The sequence below is a fragment of the Tuber melanosporum genome (genome assembly GCF_000151645.1).
Source record: "Tuber melanosporum whole genome shotgun sequence assembly, scaffold_19, strain Mel28".
In the NCBI taxonomy this organism is placed as follows: domain Eukaryota; kingdom Fungi; phylum Ascomycota; class Pezizomycetes; order Pezizales; family Tuberaceae; genus Tuber; species Tuber melanosporum.
The window spans coordinates 450,392-468,359 of NW_003298852.1; the positions used below are offsets into that span (position 1 = coordinate 450,392).

Consider the following 17,968-nt stretch of genomic DNA (forward strand, 5'->3'; position numbering starts at 1 on the left):
TAGCTGCAGTGATAATAAGCCTACAGTATTTCTTATTCGCACACCCCCCGAGTGACTCCCCGAGTGACTTGACATGAGTAGGTTCATTCATGCCATAATATATTAGTACCTTGTTAGTCAATGCAACAATATGAGTAGTCTTCCTCATAATGTTCTGAAAATATTAAATTTACTCGATTTCGTTTTACGGAGACAAACTAATTACTGACAATGCCCTACAAAGCGAAAATAAAACCTCGACACTATGAAACACTACCGCTGTCACAATATCGTGAGTAGCAGTAATAATGCGGGAGAAAACGAAATCCCCAACTATACATACTCCCAAATCTACGCAACCGTAGCATCTACAATCTCCGCCAGCCACTGCCTCAAGGCCAACGCTAGCACTCCGGGCAACTCCTTAATATCGCTGACGACAAGGTAAAACCTGAACGGAAAAGAATCCAAATACTTATACATCTTCAACGCCATACCGCCGCTCTCATCCTTCTCGAACTTCACTCCCTCGAGCGTGAAAATGCTCGACTCGCGCACGGAGTCCACGATAACGAACACGATCATAATTTTCTCCTCTTGGGCTTTGCGCGCTAGTCGGCGGAGGGCGTCATGGTCCTCGCATACGCCGTCGGAGACGATAATTTCCAATTGCCAGAGCCCAGCGTTGGAGTTTGTGCGCGCAGACTCAAATATGGAGAGGGACTTCTCGACGAGGGTTTTCACGTTTGTCTTTGTTTGGTTAAAAGTGAAACTTTGGAAGATCTTTACGCCGGATTCGGAGGTGAAGGGCTGGCCGAAGGGGTGGATTAGACGGGTTGTTTCGCCAAAGCTGACGATGGAGATCTGGCCAACTTCGAGTTGGGAGAGGGCTTTTGCGACTAGAGTCACGGTTTTGAAGGCTAAGTTGATAGAGTTGGACTCCGCCATAGACTTTGAGTCATCGACTGCTATCATTACCTGGTATTGACGTTTGCTGGGCTTTGTACGGCGCATCCAGATTTTGTCCTTCTTGTACTGACTTGCAATGTATGGGATGATACGCTTCATGTTCAGTCGCTTGCCGGTTCGGAAATCTCCTCTCATCTTGGTAGCTAGAGTAGGTTCGAGAATGAGTCGGAGTTGCTCGCACAGACCCATCGATAGATCCTGCGTTGACTGTTCGTGCTTCTGCCACAACTCTCGCGACTCTTCCCACGAACGACCATCCACAAGTCGCGGCGGTGGAGAATCACCCCCTTGTAGCTCTCCGTCAGCCATACCTATGTCTTCAGTGTCCAAATCAAATCCAGCGTCTTCCTGAGTGAATATTTGCTGCCTAGATTTTGGTTCCAATGATCTCCCAATGATTGCACCGACAGAGCATTCTTCCGCGGATTCTGGACTATCAACACCTGTGTCCTCAGAATCCTTCATCTCTTCATCCATAGCATCATCCCCCCCCGGCCTTGATTCCTCATCCTCAAAGGTTTCCTGTGGCCGTGTAGTACCCGAATCAATCGCCATCGAATCGTCAAGCGGGTGGGATTGCTCTTCAGTAGCTGCGCCAAGAGCCTGTGTGTCGGTGGCGGTTTCCTCATCGGGCAAATGCTCGAATTCCGGATCGTCAAGTTCCTAACATGAATGGTTAATAACCGGAAGCGATCAAAATTCCAGTTTTCCACTCTTACCATATTGACAACTTGGGGTCGCTCTGCATCCTTCTGAGCATCTAAAATCTCTTGGCGACTACGGTACCATTTCTCCAGCACGTCACCAACTTTACGGAGAGATTCTTGTACTTCCTTGAAATGATCGTCTTTGGGGACTTGGCTGTCATTCTGAGGATTCGCGTCTTGTGCTAAGGCTTGACCTAATTTCTGACCCTGCTCTTGATCCGCGTCGGGGCCATTAATTTCTAGCGGTTCGTCTTGCTTTGCCTCCTCGCCCGATTGCTGCTGAGCTGAACTCTGCTCGTTGCTATCTTGCTGGCCGGCGCCGCCATCATGTGCCTGAGCTTTTCTAGGTGCAGTTTTATCGGCTTCCCCTGACTTCTGCTCTTCCTGGGTTTGGAGTAGAGAGTTTTGTTCCTCTTCTTGGAGGGTATCTTGGCCTTGGTCCATCTCTTCTCCGTCGGCCTCTCCGTTTTCTTCAGTCTGCCCCCCTTCAATGTCATTCTCGTCCTTTGCATCTTCGGGCTCGCCGGCGTTGGGGTCTTTTGTCGAGGAATCCAACTCAGGAAAACCCTCTTTCTCCCTATCTTTCCCTTCGTCTTTTTGCATAGGTTCTTCCTCATCGACAACATCTGAGAGGTCTTCCATATTTAGATCGTCATCTTCACCTCCTTTCTCATCACTATCGAGTTCAAGATCTTCTGGTAAGTCAAGTGTATCAACTTCAGGAACATGTGGGTCCATTCCTTCAGTTGTCTCTGGTCGAACCTCGTCCTCTTCATCCGCTCCCTCTCCTCCACCATCGCTCGCGTCTCCAATCTCGGGCTCCATTTCCTTGCCCTCTGGGCCCTGCTGGTTTTCGTTGTTCTCTTTCTTCGCCTCGATATCTCCACCTCTATTCTCGCCGCCTTTCGTTTCACCCCCTTCTTTTTCTTTAGCGTTATCATCTCCCTTCCCGTCCCACAGCTTTTCGTCGATAGCGGTGGGATCAAGATCATCGACGTCGCCAGTTCCTTCATCCATATCATCCTCCTTTTCGTCGCCGGTGCCCTCCCCATCACTGTCTTCTCCTTTGCTCGGCATATCCCCCATCTCGCCTTCCATCTCGCCTTCAATATCCACTGCATCTTCCTCGTTCTCAATTTCTTTTTCTCGCTCTTCGTTTTTCTCTTGAGCGAGTTCAGAAAGGTCTTCATCGGCTTCGATGTCCTTGCTGATGTCATCCGCACCTTCACCTTCTCCGAGTCCGGTTCCGTTCTCAAGACCATTCGCGCCGCCAGCTTCTTCGCCCTGCCCCTTCTCCTCTGGCATGCAGAAGCCTTTTGTCAAGAGCGTAGTGGCAGACTTGCAAAGGATATAAGCGGTCTTAGAAGTAACGTGGTAGTGACCTAGTACCTCCTGAAGTGTCTCTTGACAGATGTTAGTGTACTCCTGTACGATCGGGTAATAGGCTGCGAATAGCGTGCGTGCGGCCTGTGAGGTAGCTGTATCGAATGGCTGGAGTCTTGCAACCAAAGCTAGAGTCTCTGTTGCCTTGCGAGTGATATCACCCATGTGTAGAGACCTCACGCTAGATGCGGACGCAGATTGGAATTGGGCAAGCCAGCCGGTTTGCTGCGGTGATGTTGGGCAAAACGTCCGTGAGTCCCTCAGTTTTTGCAGGCTGACAAGCACTAGATCGCAAAGACCTTGTAATGAAGCGTCAATTATTTGCAGTGACACTGAAGAATCTGCTTTTGCGGGCGCTTTTGGTTGGCATTCTCGAGAAAGCAAAGACGTAATAAGGTGGATTGCATAAGCGATCTCTGGTTGTTCCTGTCTGAGATTCTCTGCCTCTGAGCTCATTCCACGCAATGCTTCCAGGGCCCGGTCCATCAATATCATAGTCGAGTGCTCCCAGATTCCATCATAGATAGCGAGCTCTTTCCTAAAGCTAGTGTTCAGATCCGTAGCGACTTCGCGAGACTTCTCAAAGTAAATTTTGGCATCCTCAAACTTGACCCCACTGAAATCTTCGTGAATACACAGCAGTTCAGTAGCCAATCCAATAGTCTCTGGAAGCCACAGAATCTTCCTCCAAATATTGACATACTCCTCGGGTGCAATGCTGCTGTTTCCATAGAGATCCGGATGCTCCATCTCCAAGTTCGATAATGTCCTGTACCTCTCTATGACCTTCTGCACTCTCTTAAGATCCCTAAGTGAGGAGGAAACTATATCCCACTGCTCCAGGATCATTGAAAACATATTCTCAATATACCCCACACTCCTCGTGACCTCTGGACCCGTCAAGTCCAGACTCGGCTTTACCGCATACCCCCGAATCTTCGGTAAGAGCTCCAAAACTCGAAGGAGGTGATAAGACTCATTCCTGTCATTACCGGTATGAATTGTCTCAGCAGCTGTGAGAACTGCCTCAAGGGTAGATTGCTTCTGTAATTGAGAGCTGCTAAGATTCGACTTCAATCCCATTTGTCGAAGCTCTTTCAATGCATCCGTGAATGCTTTTCGTTTTCTCGTCTTCAAATGCTTCACTTCATGCCTGTTGGTCTCCGTGAGTGTTCTGGGAGTCTCGGCTTGGAGTTCTTTCATTATCGAGACGATTGATGTCGAGAAGTTGTTTAGCCAGCTTGTGACGTCGACAATTCCCGACTGAGATACTCGCTGCATCGTTCGTACAGTTGCAGCAAGATCAGCAAGACGGATAGGTCTGCTATCCCATGTTTGCACCCGTTTCTCGTAGCTCTCTTTGACTAGTTCAATGTTGATATCTAATTGGGGAAGAACCACCGGTATGCTAATGATAGCTCTATCCTCCACGGAAGGCATGCCACCTTCGATCAAAGGCTGCACAGGTTGAGCGAGTGTCTCCCGATACTTCTTGACAACCTTATAGAGCTTATGATGCGATCGCTTTGCACTATCTCTCAAAGCAATGACATTCGTAGCTTTCCAACTAGCTAGTAGGACTACCTCTGAAACCTGCTTCTCAAGCGTCTTCCTCTGCTTCATCAGGAAGTCCTCAGCTATGGGCACGTACTGCGAGTAGTATGTGATAAGGTTTTTTAGTCCCTTCTGTATAGACAACATCTCCGGATTTTCCTCGGATAGGTGTAGAAGATGCTGCTCGAACGCCTGCAAAAGATGAAGCCTACCGGGAAACTGACCGATAGATGAGGAAGTTATGAAAACAGCAAGTGTAGAGACAAGTTGGAACATACGATTATCCAAGGTCTCCCCTGCCCCAGAAAGGCGAGTCGGGTTGGCGATCACACTTTCGAAAATATAGAACCACCAAGAGTCTGCATCAATCTCGCACTTCTCATCCTCAATGTCGAAAAGGCGCGGCCAGGTGGTTAATTCCAGATGCCTCCAGCTTATAATTAGTTGAGTTAAGGCGTCGTAATGTTCTGCGGCAGAATACTGGCTGCTAGCAACACTTTGCCATTCGTTTAATGACTCGTGCAACCTCTCGACCTTAGGAAGGAGCTTTGCGACTGGTGAGTCGTTTGGGAAGTTAAGTATCTCCTGACATGTTTCCAAGGCATCTTGAAGAGTGATATTTTCAGGCCAAGTGCCATTCAAAACTTGCAGACAAGTCCGGCATTTCTCAATCATGTCAACTAGTCTCTGAGCTTGCTCCAGATTCTTGTCGGTATAGAAGTCATATGTCTTAGAACTAGGCTTCTCTTCGCGCCCATCGATCCATTTAGACGCTTCACTGAGGGAAAGCACAACGGCCGGTATGAAAGCCTCCAGTTCTGTTTGAGAAGCGGAAAAGCTATCCGTTCTGCGTAGGCTCTTCATAAAAGTACTGATACCACGATGAATGAGGGAGGGTAAGTCACACCCTGAATTATCCCTCGAAAGGTAAAGAGCAGAATGGCATTTTGCAAGCTTAACTGCTAAAGAGCGATGGTCGGCAGCTGGTTTCTCTGCCTTTTCAACTTCTTGCTCATAGTCCGGAAACATTGCCTTCAGTTCCCGTTCGTCGTGGTCCTCTCCTTCGCCCTGGTATCGGTAAAGACTTGCATCTGCAACGGCCTTTTCTTGCTCTTCTGCCATCTTGGCCTTCCAATTATCGAGGAAGTAAAGCAAAATTCTGTTGATGATCTCGTGAGATTTTCTACCCAATCCTTCGAATCCTTCAATAGCCCTACGGGTCGCAAACTTCCATAACAAGAGCAGCTGAGCATCATCCCGGTTATCGCCGCTAGCAAAATGATCAAAAGTTATATCCCCTATGAAATCCGGAATAAGAAGCGACTCGGCATGCCCCGATTTCTCTGTCTCAATAGCAGCAAGATCCAACCCAAGCTTCAGAGAGTATAAGAACCCGAGCACCGGATCTACCAAATCTTTATAAGCAGTGTGGTTCCTCCTTAGTCTCTCAGCTATCTGAGACAAATTCCTCTGGAACAACTTTTCCTCGGCACGGCCTTCATGACCGCGCTTCAAGATAGACGAAAGAAGTCGCTCGTGAGGATTACTCTCGACAATAGCCTTGAGTAAGGTAGAGAAATCCCCTTGTAACTGAGCCATTTCCGATTCCTCCGGTCGTTCCATGAACGAGCTTGAAGGCTCCCCGCCAAGTCCTTCAATTTGATTCCGCAGATATTGCAGTTGAAACTCATTTGTTTGACCGGTAAACCTGGATTCAAAAAATATTTCCGCCTCAATCCTAGCAGTTATATCGCCCTTTTGGCGCAGGTATCTCTCTCGTCTCACCTTCAACTTCATGGCTGGATCGAAGGCGCAATTGGGGACATATAGTTTTAGACACCCTAAGGCATAGTGGGTCCAAGCGGATCCCAGGTTCTCCAAAGTAACAGATCCGAATTGAGACAAATCCGAACAAAGAGCGCCGATTGCAGGTGTAAAGTGGGTGTCAACCACTGTCTTGAATTTATCGTTTGATGTTGGCAAAAGCGGGAGACCGGGCATCCTCGATAGCCCCTTTGTTTCTCCAAATAGAGCTTGATTGATAATACCGAATGAATTCGTAATCTGTGCATACATCTCTCCGTCATAAAATTCCCTATGCAGAGTAATAATCTGTGAAGACAATTAGTTTCCAATCTCCAGCAAGCTACCCTCAGAGTAAAAAAAAAATACTTTATAAATCTTAGCAACCAGGAGTTGTGTCAATTGGAGCGTCCTATCACTAGTGATATCGCGAATATTCAAAAACAAATGCTTCAAAAATGTTTTCAGATCGATATTGAGCTTGCTCGTCTGACCGATCGCCGATTGTCTCACTTGATGACTATTATCCAAGTCAGTATGAATCAAATATCAAGCCAACGATGCACAAACCTAGACCCCAATATTTCGGGTATAAATCGAGCCTCTACGAGACCACATGAACCGCCAACATTTGAATTCACGAGTTGGTATATATCCTCAAGGACTTGCTCGTAAGATGTACCTGAAAATAATGGTCAACAAAACCTCCCACAAACGCATCTCTTAATGGAACTCACGGAGTCTAATGCTTGGGGCCTGGTAGCCAAGAAGTCTAGATGTAGGTCTACTAGAGAAATGTGCAATAGCGAGCATATCACTGTCAATCTGTAAGGATCGATCAGCAAACCGATGATTGAAATTATATAACCAATTCCTACCTTCGCTTCGTTCGGAAACACGGCTACCCGGAGAGCTCTGAACTGAAATAGATAATCAAACGCGGCCCTGAAAACCGACCCAAGTTGCTCAGGTTCGGTTAGCGCTTGCGATTTTTCAAGTTGGGCAATTTCTGCCTCAAGCCCTTGAATCAACTCCCAGATATTATCTGCATCTGAGAACGTCAAGACATCGGTGAGTGCCGTGATAAGTGATCTCTTCAGGGAAACGACCACCTCAAGGGAGCCTATTCGAAGAGTCAGCGGCCTAATTGACAAGCTTGGGGGGTGGAAAAACCTTTAAATCTCAACGTCACAATATCAAACCGATCGGCAATTTCCTTCAATCTATTATACGCCGTCCAAGCAATCAACGAAGCAGGTACAGATGGACGCATCTCGTTCCACACCAACTCCATAGAGAACCCAGTTTTAAGTTGGAAAGGAGCCCGGAATCCATCTAACGCTTGCCGAATTGGCTGCATCAGAGTACGAGGAAGACTATCTCCAGAGAACTTAGCCCATTCCTCAAGTAATTCTACATATACGTGGAGCACACTCCCATTCAATTTATTCCCTGGAGCACTACCCAAGCCAACAATATCATGCCATAACTGCAGAAGCTCCAGAATAGGTAAAAGCGAATTCTGCAATTGCTTATCCTCGTGCATTCCCCCAAGAAACGGGGGACCACGCGCCCAGGTATCAGCCCAGTTGTATAGTTCTTCCCGGACAGTCGACAAGAACTCGAATACCGGTAGGTCGAGATTGGCTTTAGAGATTGACACAGGTAATTTATTTTTCGACGCCGATATCTCCAAAAAACTCATGCCTTTCAACCCTTCTAGTGTTGCCGCCATCGCTCTCTGAATGATTGCCTCCTCTACTTGCTCGATTTCGAGTATCCCTCTCATGCAGTCGTAGATTCGCATGTAGATGGTCCATTCAAGCATTCCCTGCGAATGGCCTGCTTGTCGGGTGGAGGCCTTGATCCCAAGAAAAATTAGAGGCGTGTTGCGCAGTAAATTTATAGGCTGTTTAAGATATTTGTCAATATCCGCTTCCAGCTCGAGCCCTTCACCGCTTAGATTAATTATCTCACTCACCTGCGCTCCCTTGAATTCATAACTAGTTGGCAGCAGTTTCGCGAGGTGCTCTTTACGATCTTCTCGAAGTGCCCAGGTCCATTTATACAAATTTACGTAAATGCTTACTGCGTCCTGTAAAATTTCCATCCGCTGCGCCCTCAGGTCAGCAGATGATGATCTTATATGATCTCTCCATCTAGTCAATAATGCCATATCGGTCTCCGCCTTTTCCCCGGGCATGTGGTCAAGAGCGATATAAACAAGATTCTTGAATACCGATGTATCGATATTATTTCCGAGAAATTTACCCATGATCTGATAGATTCCCATTGAGGACTCTGTCGAAGGGGAATATTTAGCAAGCTCCTTCCGTTCTCTATCATCTTCTTCGGCACCCTCCTCCATCGGAAGTGGACTCAGGAAAACCTCTATCCCACGATTCCTCATAGCCCGTGAGAGTTCGCCGTGGTCGGGGTTCATTGTTAGGAAGAGCCGGAAACCCGGACTGGGATATACCATTTTTGGTCTGCCATCCTTGCCGTTATGCTCGTTGACTATGAGACATCCATTCGGTTCAAGGAGCGAGTTTAGCCTATCCATTACACTTGGACTGCATAGGTTCGCATTATCTAGGACCAGCCACCTTCCTTTCTCAACGGCATCGATTAACATCCCGTCAACCCACTCAAACCTAGCATTTGTAGTTTCGCGGGCTTCGGCAACTACTTCCTCGAAACTATCAATGAATGGGTAAAAAATTCCGAATGCGTGCTCCTCTTCAAGCGACCTGAGTTCCTCAACAAGGCGCTGTAGTGAATCAATCCCAAGTCCAGCATTTGAAAACTTGATACGCTCGCAAAGCCCGAGCGCCATCTGAAGAGGGCCCGGGTATTCACCCCCACAGAAATATCTTACTCCCAAATCCTTCAAGTAATGATCGAATTGATTAAAAACCTTGGAAATTTTCCTAGTAACGTCTACTTGTTCGAAGCCACCAACAACATCTGTCGCATCAATATCACTGTTGATTGCGATCTCATCAAGCTCAACACCAGCAATACTTGCTAGAAGCCTTAATAGACTACTCTTACCAACGCCGGAGGGCCCAACCAATATGCACGGGGTCTCCTGCGTAATTGCGGTCATAATTGTCTCCATAACAGGCAAGTTCTGCTTTAAAATTGCGAGGTCCCGAGGGGATATAAAACATAGATTGCTCCGACGGCTGAGAAACGCGTGACCGACTTGTAGATACTCCTTGGATAGTTGATAATAGAGATGTCTCCTACCAGGTTCGGATCCGAAAACCTGGCCAAACAGCGCGTCGACCCTCTCTCTGTCCTTCGTAGTCCGAAATCGATGTTTGATGATACCTAGAAACTCTTCAGGTTTGCTAGCGGCCACGAACCGGGCAGGTGACGATAACAGCCCAAGCCAACGCAGGGTATCTCGCAGGTTGAATTCCCAGGGGCCTCCAAGACTTCCGAAACTCCTCTTCTGAGACACCTCACGATCTAGAAGAACCATAAACTCGATTACTTTCGAAACATATTTAGGGTGGACCGATGGATTCAACTGGCTAGCGATGAGTTGTAAATCTTCGGGGCCAAGGGTGTCGATATAAACAACTGTAAACCGATTGACAAAAGATGCGGGAAGTCCCTTCCGTCCTCCACCTTGTTGGTGTGGATTCTGTGCAGCAAAAACTGCAAAGTTAGGATGTCGTCTGAAGGTACGATCGAGCTCTGAGATGTATGTCTCCCCGCGGTGGTCCAAACAGGCGTTGAGACCCTCCAACACTGACTGCGACGCCAGATTCATTTCATCTAGTAGTACCCAATTTCCGGCTTGCATCGCTCGAAGGAACGGAGCATCTCGCCAGGCAAATTCCCCGCTCTGGCCACCTTCAACCGGAACATCCGAACCGAAAAGATCCATTAGGTCAGTTTGCTCCGACAAATTGATTCTTGTAAGGGAATTTCCACTAGCCTCTGCAAGGGCCGATATCAGACTTGTTTTACCGACACCCGGGCTACCTTCCAGTAATACAGGTTTCCGCAATTGCATTGCTCTGACCACTCTCATAGCATTCTTCGTTGTTGTTGGTGCGGTCATATTGAATGATTCAGAAATATCTACCGCGGCGTCCTTATTCTTTTGCAGGGAGAACGCTCCAAGCTGGACCACCTCATCACCCGCGCTAGTAGTAATCGGTTGATAGTATATTTGGGACAAGTCCTCACCGCAAAGGTCTGACAATTCAGAGATACACCGTTGCTTCTCCTTTTCCAGATCTTCGGAGGCAATTGACAAGCCCCCAGAGGGGTTTGCTCCCATACCATCAATAAACACGAGTGCTGCCCCATGAAGCAACCCAAAAGCAGGGTTCTCGGGCGGGCTGGAATTGATGAATTTGACCCAAGCTAATACATCTCGAATGGAGATCACTGGGGATAAAGTAGAGCTAGAAGTTTTAGAAAATCGCTGCGCAAACTCTACGACGGTTCTAGCGTACTTTGATGCGAACGGTGCAATTTTGGCCTGTACAATCTGCAAGATGTCTTCCGGATCGGACATCGACGGTACCCAGATTTCCGTAAACCGATTCCGTAATGCCGGGGAAAGCTCCTTCTTGCCATAGTCACCGCCGGGGTTCATAGTAGCCATGAACTGAAACCCATCTGCAGCTGTAACTTCTGATTCCTTTGCTCCTTTCTCTGCGAGTAGGATACCCCGTGCAGGTTCCAAGACACTGTTCAATCTCTCCAATACGGAATCATCGGCTAACGATATCTCATCAAGTAAAAAGAACTGGCCAGATTTCATAGCTTGGATAAGGCTTCCGTCGGCCCACTCAAATAATGCTTTTGCCCGTTTGCGATTAGTTTGAATTCGGGCTCGGGCATCATCGGGTATTCTCGCAGCGATGTCCTGCCCCAACGAATCATAAGCCCTCAGCAGTACAGTCAAGTCACTATCAGTAATCTCAGTAGACGAATGTTCCCTAAGAACAGCTAATAGGTCCTCAGTAAGCTGGCTCTGATAAGCCTGCCGATTCCGAATTGGTCGCTGAGCACCAATAATGTCACCGGTCTCAGTATTTTGGTGAGCATTGACAGCAAACAATGATTTTCCCAAGGCGTCTGCCAGCATTTGACACACTGTCGTCTTCCCACACCCAGTCTCGCCAACGAGAAGAACAGGTTCGTTATTACGTAGAGCCGTTGCAACGAGTGCGTAGAGCCGATGCATTGCTTTTGTCCAAACAACGTCGCCGCTCGTTCCGGAGAGTTTATCCATGTAATAGTGATATTCTGGTGTGGATTCGGGCGAATATAAAGATGAATTGTCGATTTTAACGCGCATGACCCTCTCAATGGTCTCCTTCACAGCGAGCTTCTCCTTTTCATCACGAACTCGCTCTGCCAACAGCATGTACCCATCATTGGCCAAACTCTGATAACTCTGGTCACCACGGGCTGCTTGACGGCTAGCCCACCTAAAGAGATCTCTAAGAGTAGCGAAACTGTTTTTCTGTTCGAAAAGTCTAGCTGTCTGACGAATCAATGAGAGTTCCTATCCAAAGGTTAGTAGAATTCAGTAAACCACCCATAACCACTGGAATTACCTTATAGACATCCACAATCACCTTACATCGACTGGGCGGTATCTGGCATCTTCCCTCTAGAATAATTCTCAGTTCGTCTTCGGGAATATCATCAAAATGTAGCTCTAAGAACCTATTCCGAAAAGCCCTAGATAACACCTTCCTCCCTCCATAGAGCCCAGGCGGGTTCTGGGTTGCGTAGAGCATGAAGTCTTTATGCGGCCTCACTACTTCCTGTGTTTCCGGAATCAAAAGTTCTCTGTTGTCATCCAACAACCTATTCAAAGCCTCGAGTACATCCGTAGGTGCAAGATTTAGCTCGTCAAGTACGATCCAATAGCCCTCTCTCAAAGCTTTGACAAGTATCCCCTCTTGGAATCTTAGTTGCCCATCATCATCCGAAATATAACTTCCAAGATATTCTTGAAGGTCGGTATGTTCGTGGTTATTGATTCGTACAAACTTCTGCCCTGTCTTCTTCGCAAGATATTCAATCATACTTGTTTTCCCACTGCTCGTCGGCCCTTGGATAAGTACGGGGAACCGTTTTGTCGCAGTAGCTCGAACCAGATTAAGCATGTTCCGCCGAACAGACGGAGGTATAATATAATATGGTTGCTCCTCAATTGGGTATGCTCCCTTGTGCATCCAATAGTGCTCAAACAGGACATAGTCCGCCCCCGGACGTCGAGGAATCTGGGAAATCAGACTTCGCACGTTCTTTTGTTTACCTAGAACATATTTCTCAATAACCGGTAATAGTATACTCTCTGATGTCTGGTCAAGCAGTGTCAAGAAGCTCATGCAGAACCCTTCATATAAACTCCGCCTCAAGCCATATACTGGAGCAATCTCGAAAACATAACTCAAGGTCCTTGTCAAAGTCCGTATACTATAGTTTGGGCGATGGTTCGCACCATCGACCAGCCGCTGTTCCCCCGACAAGCGCTTGGCTTCCATATAAACATTCGCGATATCAGCGACCACCGCGTCGTCCCCAACCGCCAGATTTCCGAGATACTCCCTAATGATAGCGAGAAGATTACTCAGTTCTTGATCCGGACTGGCGACGTATAGCTCAGTGAATCTGTTTCTCAACCCAGGGGGCAAGTCACGTTTTCCCACATCCGTGGCCGGGTTCATACACGCAAATATCCTGAAATCTGGGTGTGCTTTTACTCTCTCCACATCGCCTTTCTCACTCAGAAGTATAGAACCACCGCCGCCGTCTTTGAGCAGATCAGCTATGCTCTCTAGGGTATCTGCAGCTGCCAGATTTATCTCGTCCAAAAGCACCCAGTCACCGTTTCTAGCAGCCTTCACCAAGCTCCCCTCCACAAAGGAAAAGGCAAAGCTTTTGACTAATTGCAAGTTGTGTTTCTCGAGATTTGATAAATCGTTTGCGAAACCAGTCCACTCCGCTTGGAGAACTGGTCTATCCGTGTCGTCCAACTTTCTCTTCCTGGCGGGCTTATCTTCGGGCTCACTTGCTTTGGGCGTAGCAAAGAACTGGTCAGCCATTTTCACAGCTTCGCTCCACAATGTTATAACTCGGTTCCATTGCTGCCTTGACCAAAATTTATTCAAGGCATCTAGAAAGCGCTTATTCCTCTTCAAGGAAAAGGTCTTCTCAAACAAACCATCGAATCTCTCCTTTAGCGGCAGAGCCAATGATTTCATGTCGACAGGCTTGAACCCGCCAAGGAGATCGGCACTCTCGGTTTGCTGGGACAAGTTTATGACTGTAAGATTGAACCGCATCATATCTGCCAATTGCTGCACAACCGTCGTCTTTCCAGTACCGGTTTCTCCCACCAATAAGACAGGCTCCGCAAGTCTAATTGCCACACAAATTTGCTCCAATAGTCGCATTGCATGATTTGTAGTCGCAAATGGCCTTGTCTGAGCGTAAACCCTGCGTCGCTTTAGTCCAGCTGGCTCCATTTTTCGTTTCTTGAGCCTTGCTCTCCCAACTACTAATGTTCGTTCAGAGTCGCTGTATCCAGGAATATGACCTCCTTCAAGGAATAGATCGACACGCTGTGAAGGTATATGTATATTACTCGCAACTCTCCTAACAATTAGAGTTCGGGCCTCCTTGGTTTGCAAACTTCCAGCAAAACAATCAACTGCTTCCATGAATATCTCATTGAATACTCCGTCCGATAGTGGCTCATGGCTTGTGGCAACGCCGGCTGAGATGTAAAGGGCATGAACTCTCTTGCACCATTTCATCAAGTCGCGAGGAGATATTGACCTCCCAAGGCTTGTTTTACTGATGGCAAAAAAAGACGATTCTGTGTACGTTTTCTGAACTGCATGATAGACATCCATCAAAGTTGGTGAAATTCCCGCCAGCAAGGGAAATCGTGAATCTATTATGGTGTTCAATTCCTCCCCAGAAGGCATCTCCACATCTACCCTCTCCCAGAGCTGACTTCCAAGACTGCTCATAACAACCGTATCTGGTCCTGTTGACGGTGCAGTTCTGATAGTAGCAATTAGTTTGAAACCACGAGCCGCCGTGATCGTCTCTCCTCTTGAAGGGATGATGAGTTCGCCCCGTTCCATTAACGGGAGTAATACACCCAAAACGTCTTTTGGCGCTTGATCAATATCCTCTACAACAACCCATCTACCCTCCCTCACAGCAGTTGTCAAAACCCCCGCTCTCCATTCAAAGTTGCCTGGGGCATCCGTAGTGGTATAGGCTCCAATTAAAAGCTTCGCATCCGTCTGGTCCCCAAGATGTATCGAAATCATGTCATCTATATTAAGAACTTGCGCAATCTGGTGAACAAAGTACGTTTTTCCAGAGCCAGATTGCCCAGTGATAAGCACAGATCGTGGAGAGCGGAGCGCTTGGGCAATTGAGCTAATGTTCTTCCGAGTAGTGTGCGTGTCGACGACACTCGAGGATTGCGAAGGAAGTCCTAAGATATTTGTGAGCGAACTAGGCACCCCCCCCTCATACAATAGCGCACCATACCTCGAAGCCTAGGAACTAAGACCCCACACAGATCAGCCGTCAATGGCGATAGGTCACTAGAATTAATCACTCGGGGATGCCCCGTGCTCATTTCTAGTTGGCTGTTTCTAAGTCTTGCTGTCTTTAAATCCGCTGATAATTTCTCTAGCCTTTCGCCTTCCAGCAGCCTAGGACAGCAAGTATCAGTAAAATCCCCCGAAACAGTCGTGAGAACACTCCTTACATTAAAAATCCATAGTCTATCTCTTTACCTTCCCATAGTCCAAGTACCTTCTCTTGCGCAATACCTCCAACTCCGAAATTGAAAAACATTAACTCCTGTGCGCGATCCGCAGCCTTCAAATATATCGACAATATTCTAACCGAGAGATACCGAATCGGTAGGCATTCATGCCTCATAAGCCCAAACAAAACATCCACGTTAACGAGCCCCAGAAAAGCCTCCCTTCTGAAGCACAGCAAACGATGAAGCGACAGCAACATATCAAGTAATTTTCCGCCATGGCCCACCGTCAATAGCTCCTCTAGATGCAATTCATCCGACAAACGCTTCATCATGGTCAGAAATTCGGGGGTAGTTCCTCCTGGGCTAGAGCGCAGTAGAAACTCTTCAGCAATGTCCGCCAGGAACGGCATTACCGGGAGTACTCTTGCAAACCCCGCCGCAAGTTGTTCCACCGTAGCAAACCCCCGCCATCTTGCTGCAAGGTCGGCAAATATTGGTTCATAGCAAGTAAGTATTAACGAAGTGAAATTGGAATTAACTGCAATCTTGGAGAGGGTATCAAGGTAGAGGCTATTATCAGCCTGGGTTGAGGTGGAAATAATCGAAATTGTGTCCGGCGGAAGAGATGATATTAGCGGCGATGATAGGAATCTTCGGTCGAATTTTGAGCAATCCATTTTCACTCAGCACTGTGTTGCCGCGAAAGCGAGGGAAAAGCACCTTTGGTGAGTGAGAATTCGTCCGCAGCGTTTGCCTAGGAGTTGATTTCCCAGAGGAAAGAAAAAATGGCTTGGCCTATATAGACCGATATGCTTTGCGGCTCTAAACCTGTATGGTACTTGTACGGTTGTACCACCAGCACCAAGCGCATAACCAAGGGGCAAGGGTACTGAATGTTGCTTGGCTAGCTTGGCAACGATCACTTTGTCACCGAACTTTACGAAGTATGATAGTCTACAATATTTCCAGACGGATCTGACGTCTGGTTTTGGCCGATCTGGTTAAGTATTCTAAGCCCTGATTTGCCATAAGTGATGTCTCACAAACCAGAAATGCTCACACAATTCCAACTCTAGAGGATCTTAAACCTACCAAAAGTACTCAAGTACGGGTAAGGTTCTCGCAATTCTCGCTTACGTAAAGTTAAATAATATCGGCTCGTTGCTTGTTTGACCGTGAAATCCTCTGACAACTGTCAGGGGGTACATAACCCTAACCCATGAAGAACTTCAACTTCGAGCTTCAAACTCCAATTCTGCCTACGCCCCTCCGACCCCACCTCAACGCTCGAATCGCACGAGGATCAGGAAATTGTCGCCCAGATACCCCACACTAAGGCACCGAAAATCTGCAGAATGTACCCAAGGCTGCGAGCCCTGACTTCAGTGTCGAAGACTAGTCCGAGAAAACCGGTCCTTAATTTCTGCCGGACATATGCGGCGAGCTCTAAGGGAGCGGGGAAGAAGGGGAAGAAGGATGACAAGAAAGCGAAGAAAAAGAAGGGAGGAGGTGATTTCATTCAACACGACTTGAAGGGTGCCATGCAATTCAGTCTCACGGAGGCCATGCGATACATTCGAGCAATGGAAGTTGGACGGGACCCTATCAGTGTCAAGTACGATCTCGCTGTCCGACTCAGGACACCAAAGTCGTCCCCGATTATCCGGAACAGGATACGACTACCCACTCCTGTTAAGACTGATAAGAGGGTTTGCGTGATCGCAGAGGGGGAGCAAGCCGAGGCTGCACGGCAGGCTGGTGCTGCTATCGTCGGGACTGATGCAGTCTTTGAGCGGGTTGGTGGAGACACCCTTTCCCGTCCTTAGCTTGGTCGTGCTAAGCTTTCGCGCTGACAGTCGGTCTCTAGATCCGGAGAGGGAACTTGGATTTTGAACTCTGCATTGCTCATGAGGATTCCTACGGGGCTCTCTTGGCTACGAAGCTAGCGAAAGTACTCGGTCCTAAGGGTCTCATGCCATCCGTCAAGTTTGGCACAGTTGTAAAGAATACTGGCGCCGCCATTAGAGATCTCGTTGGAAAATCCGACTACAAAGAGAGGTTGGCCGTGGTTCGATTGCCGATTGGCCAACTTAGATTCACCGAAGCACAACTTGCCGAGAACATCAAGACTTTCCTGAGCCATCTAAGGAGGGATATAGCTGCACTGGATAATGTCACGAAAACCATCCATGAAGTAGTTTTGAGCTCAACGCACTCCAGCGGGTTTTCTTTGAATGGTTGGATCAAGCCAGAGGCGACGAGGGGGGCCCCGGAAAGCGAGTAATAAGCAGTCCCTATCGACCAGAAAAATTTAAAACATTGTCTCTTTTCTTCCTTTGGCCAGATAAACATCCCTTGTGTAATTGTAAGGGGTTCGATGCGGAAGCTCAATGCATGTATAATACAGCTAATCGTCGCGGGCATGATAACACAAAGGTAGACATCCCCATCTTTTAGAATCCCTTTCTCACCAGAATTTCGTTTTATTTTTTTTGTGTGAGGAGCCCCAGGAACTCGGAGCGAAGAACCATGCTCGGAGTCCGAAGAGTAATCAACCTATCGCTATATATATGCTTGGCTTGCGCTGATATACTGCCGATGTTGTGAAGTTTTTCTGATACAGGGCAGCATGCATATCTAGGCCTTTGTCCACATTACACATTACCGCTCAATCCGTTACCTCAACAACATGATAGGATAACAATCGATACTACCCTCCCCACTAACCAGTGATTCTTGCTCAAAGAAGTAGCACTTGAAGCAAGGAGAATCACAGTTGTCATACCCG

The 17,968-nt window shown here is 47.6% G+C and overlaps 2 protein-coding genes; one reads left to right on the forward strand and one right to left on the reverse strand.

The window, feature by feature from the left end:
• Nucleotides 1-152: 152 nt before the first annotated feature.
• On the reverse strand, nucleotides 153-15,908 carry GSTUM_00005354001 (uncharacterized protein). XM_002837436.2 has 17 exons: nucleotides 15,178-15,908; nucleotides 14,955-15,121; nucleotides 14,594-14,898; nucleotides 14,003-14,185; nucleotides 13,506-13,918; nucleotides 12,704-13,421; nucleotides 12,326-12,622; nucleotides 11,987-12,253; nucleotides 11,626-11,934; nucleotides 11,371-11,427; nucleotides 9,313-11,211; nucleotides 7,569-9,042; nucleotides 7,096-7,518; nucleotides 6,765-6,907; nucleotides 2,772-6,704; nucleotides 1,668-2,699; nucleotides 153-1,611 (listed from the first exon to the last, which is right to left on the reverse strand). The coding sequence occupies exons 1-17, from the start codon at nucleotides 15,855-15,857 to the stop codon at nucleotides 331-333; spliced, it is 13,581 nt and encodes a 4,526-aa protein (XP_002837482.1). The 5' UTR covers nucleotides 15,858-15,908; the 3' UTR covers nucleotides 153-330.
• A 497-nt stretch (nucleotides 15,909-16,405) lies between these two features.
• Nucleotides 16,406-17,724, forward strand: GSTUM_00005355001 (mitochondrial 54S ribosomal protein MRPL1). XM_002837437.2 has 2 exons: nucleotides 16,406-16,976; nucleotides 17,048-17,724. The coding sequence occupies exons 1-2, from the start codon at nucleotides 16,722-16,724 to the stop codon at nucleotides 17,462-17,464; spliced, it is 672 nt and encodes a 223-aa protein (XP_002837483.1). The 5' UTR covers nucleotides 16,406-16,721; the 3' UTR covers nucleotides 17,465-17,724.
• The last annotated feature ends 244 nt before the right edge of the window (nucleotides 17,725-17,968 follow it).

Bases quoted from the DNA above. Each gene is read 5' to 3' on its own strand.
- GSTUM_00005354001 (XM_002837436.2), bottom strand. From the start codon at position 15,857: ATGGATTGCTCAAAATTCGACCGAAGATTCCTATCATCGCCGCTAATA. The intron at 14,186-14,593 runs GTTGTAGAGGAT...AAATGGTGCAAG, and splicing joins TGAGGGAGGGTAGATGGGTT to AGAGTTCATGCCCTTTACAT. The intron at 12,623-12,703 runs GTTCTAGGTAAA...GTCCTGTTTGAG, and splicing joins TACCGGTTATTGAGAAATAT to CACTATTGGATGCACAAGGG.
- GSTUM_00005355001 (XM_002837437.2), top strand. From the start codon at position 16,722: ATGCAATTCAGTCTCACGGAGGCCATGCGATACATTCGAGCAATGGAA. The intron at 16,977-17,047 runs GTTGGTGGAGAC...GTCGGTCTCTAG, and splicing joins CTGATGCAGTCTTTGAGCGG to ATCCGGAGAGGGAACTTGGA.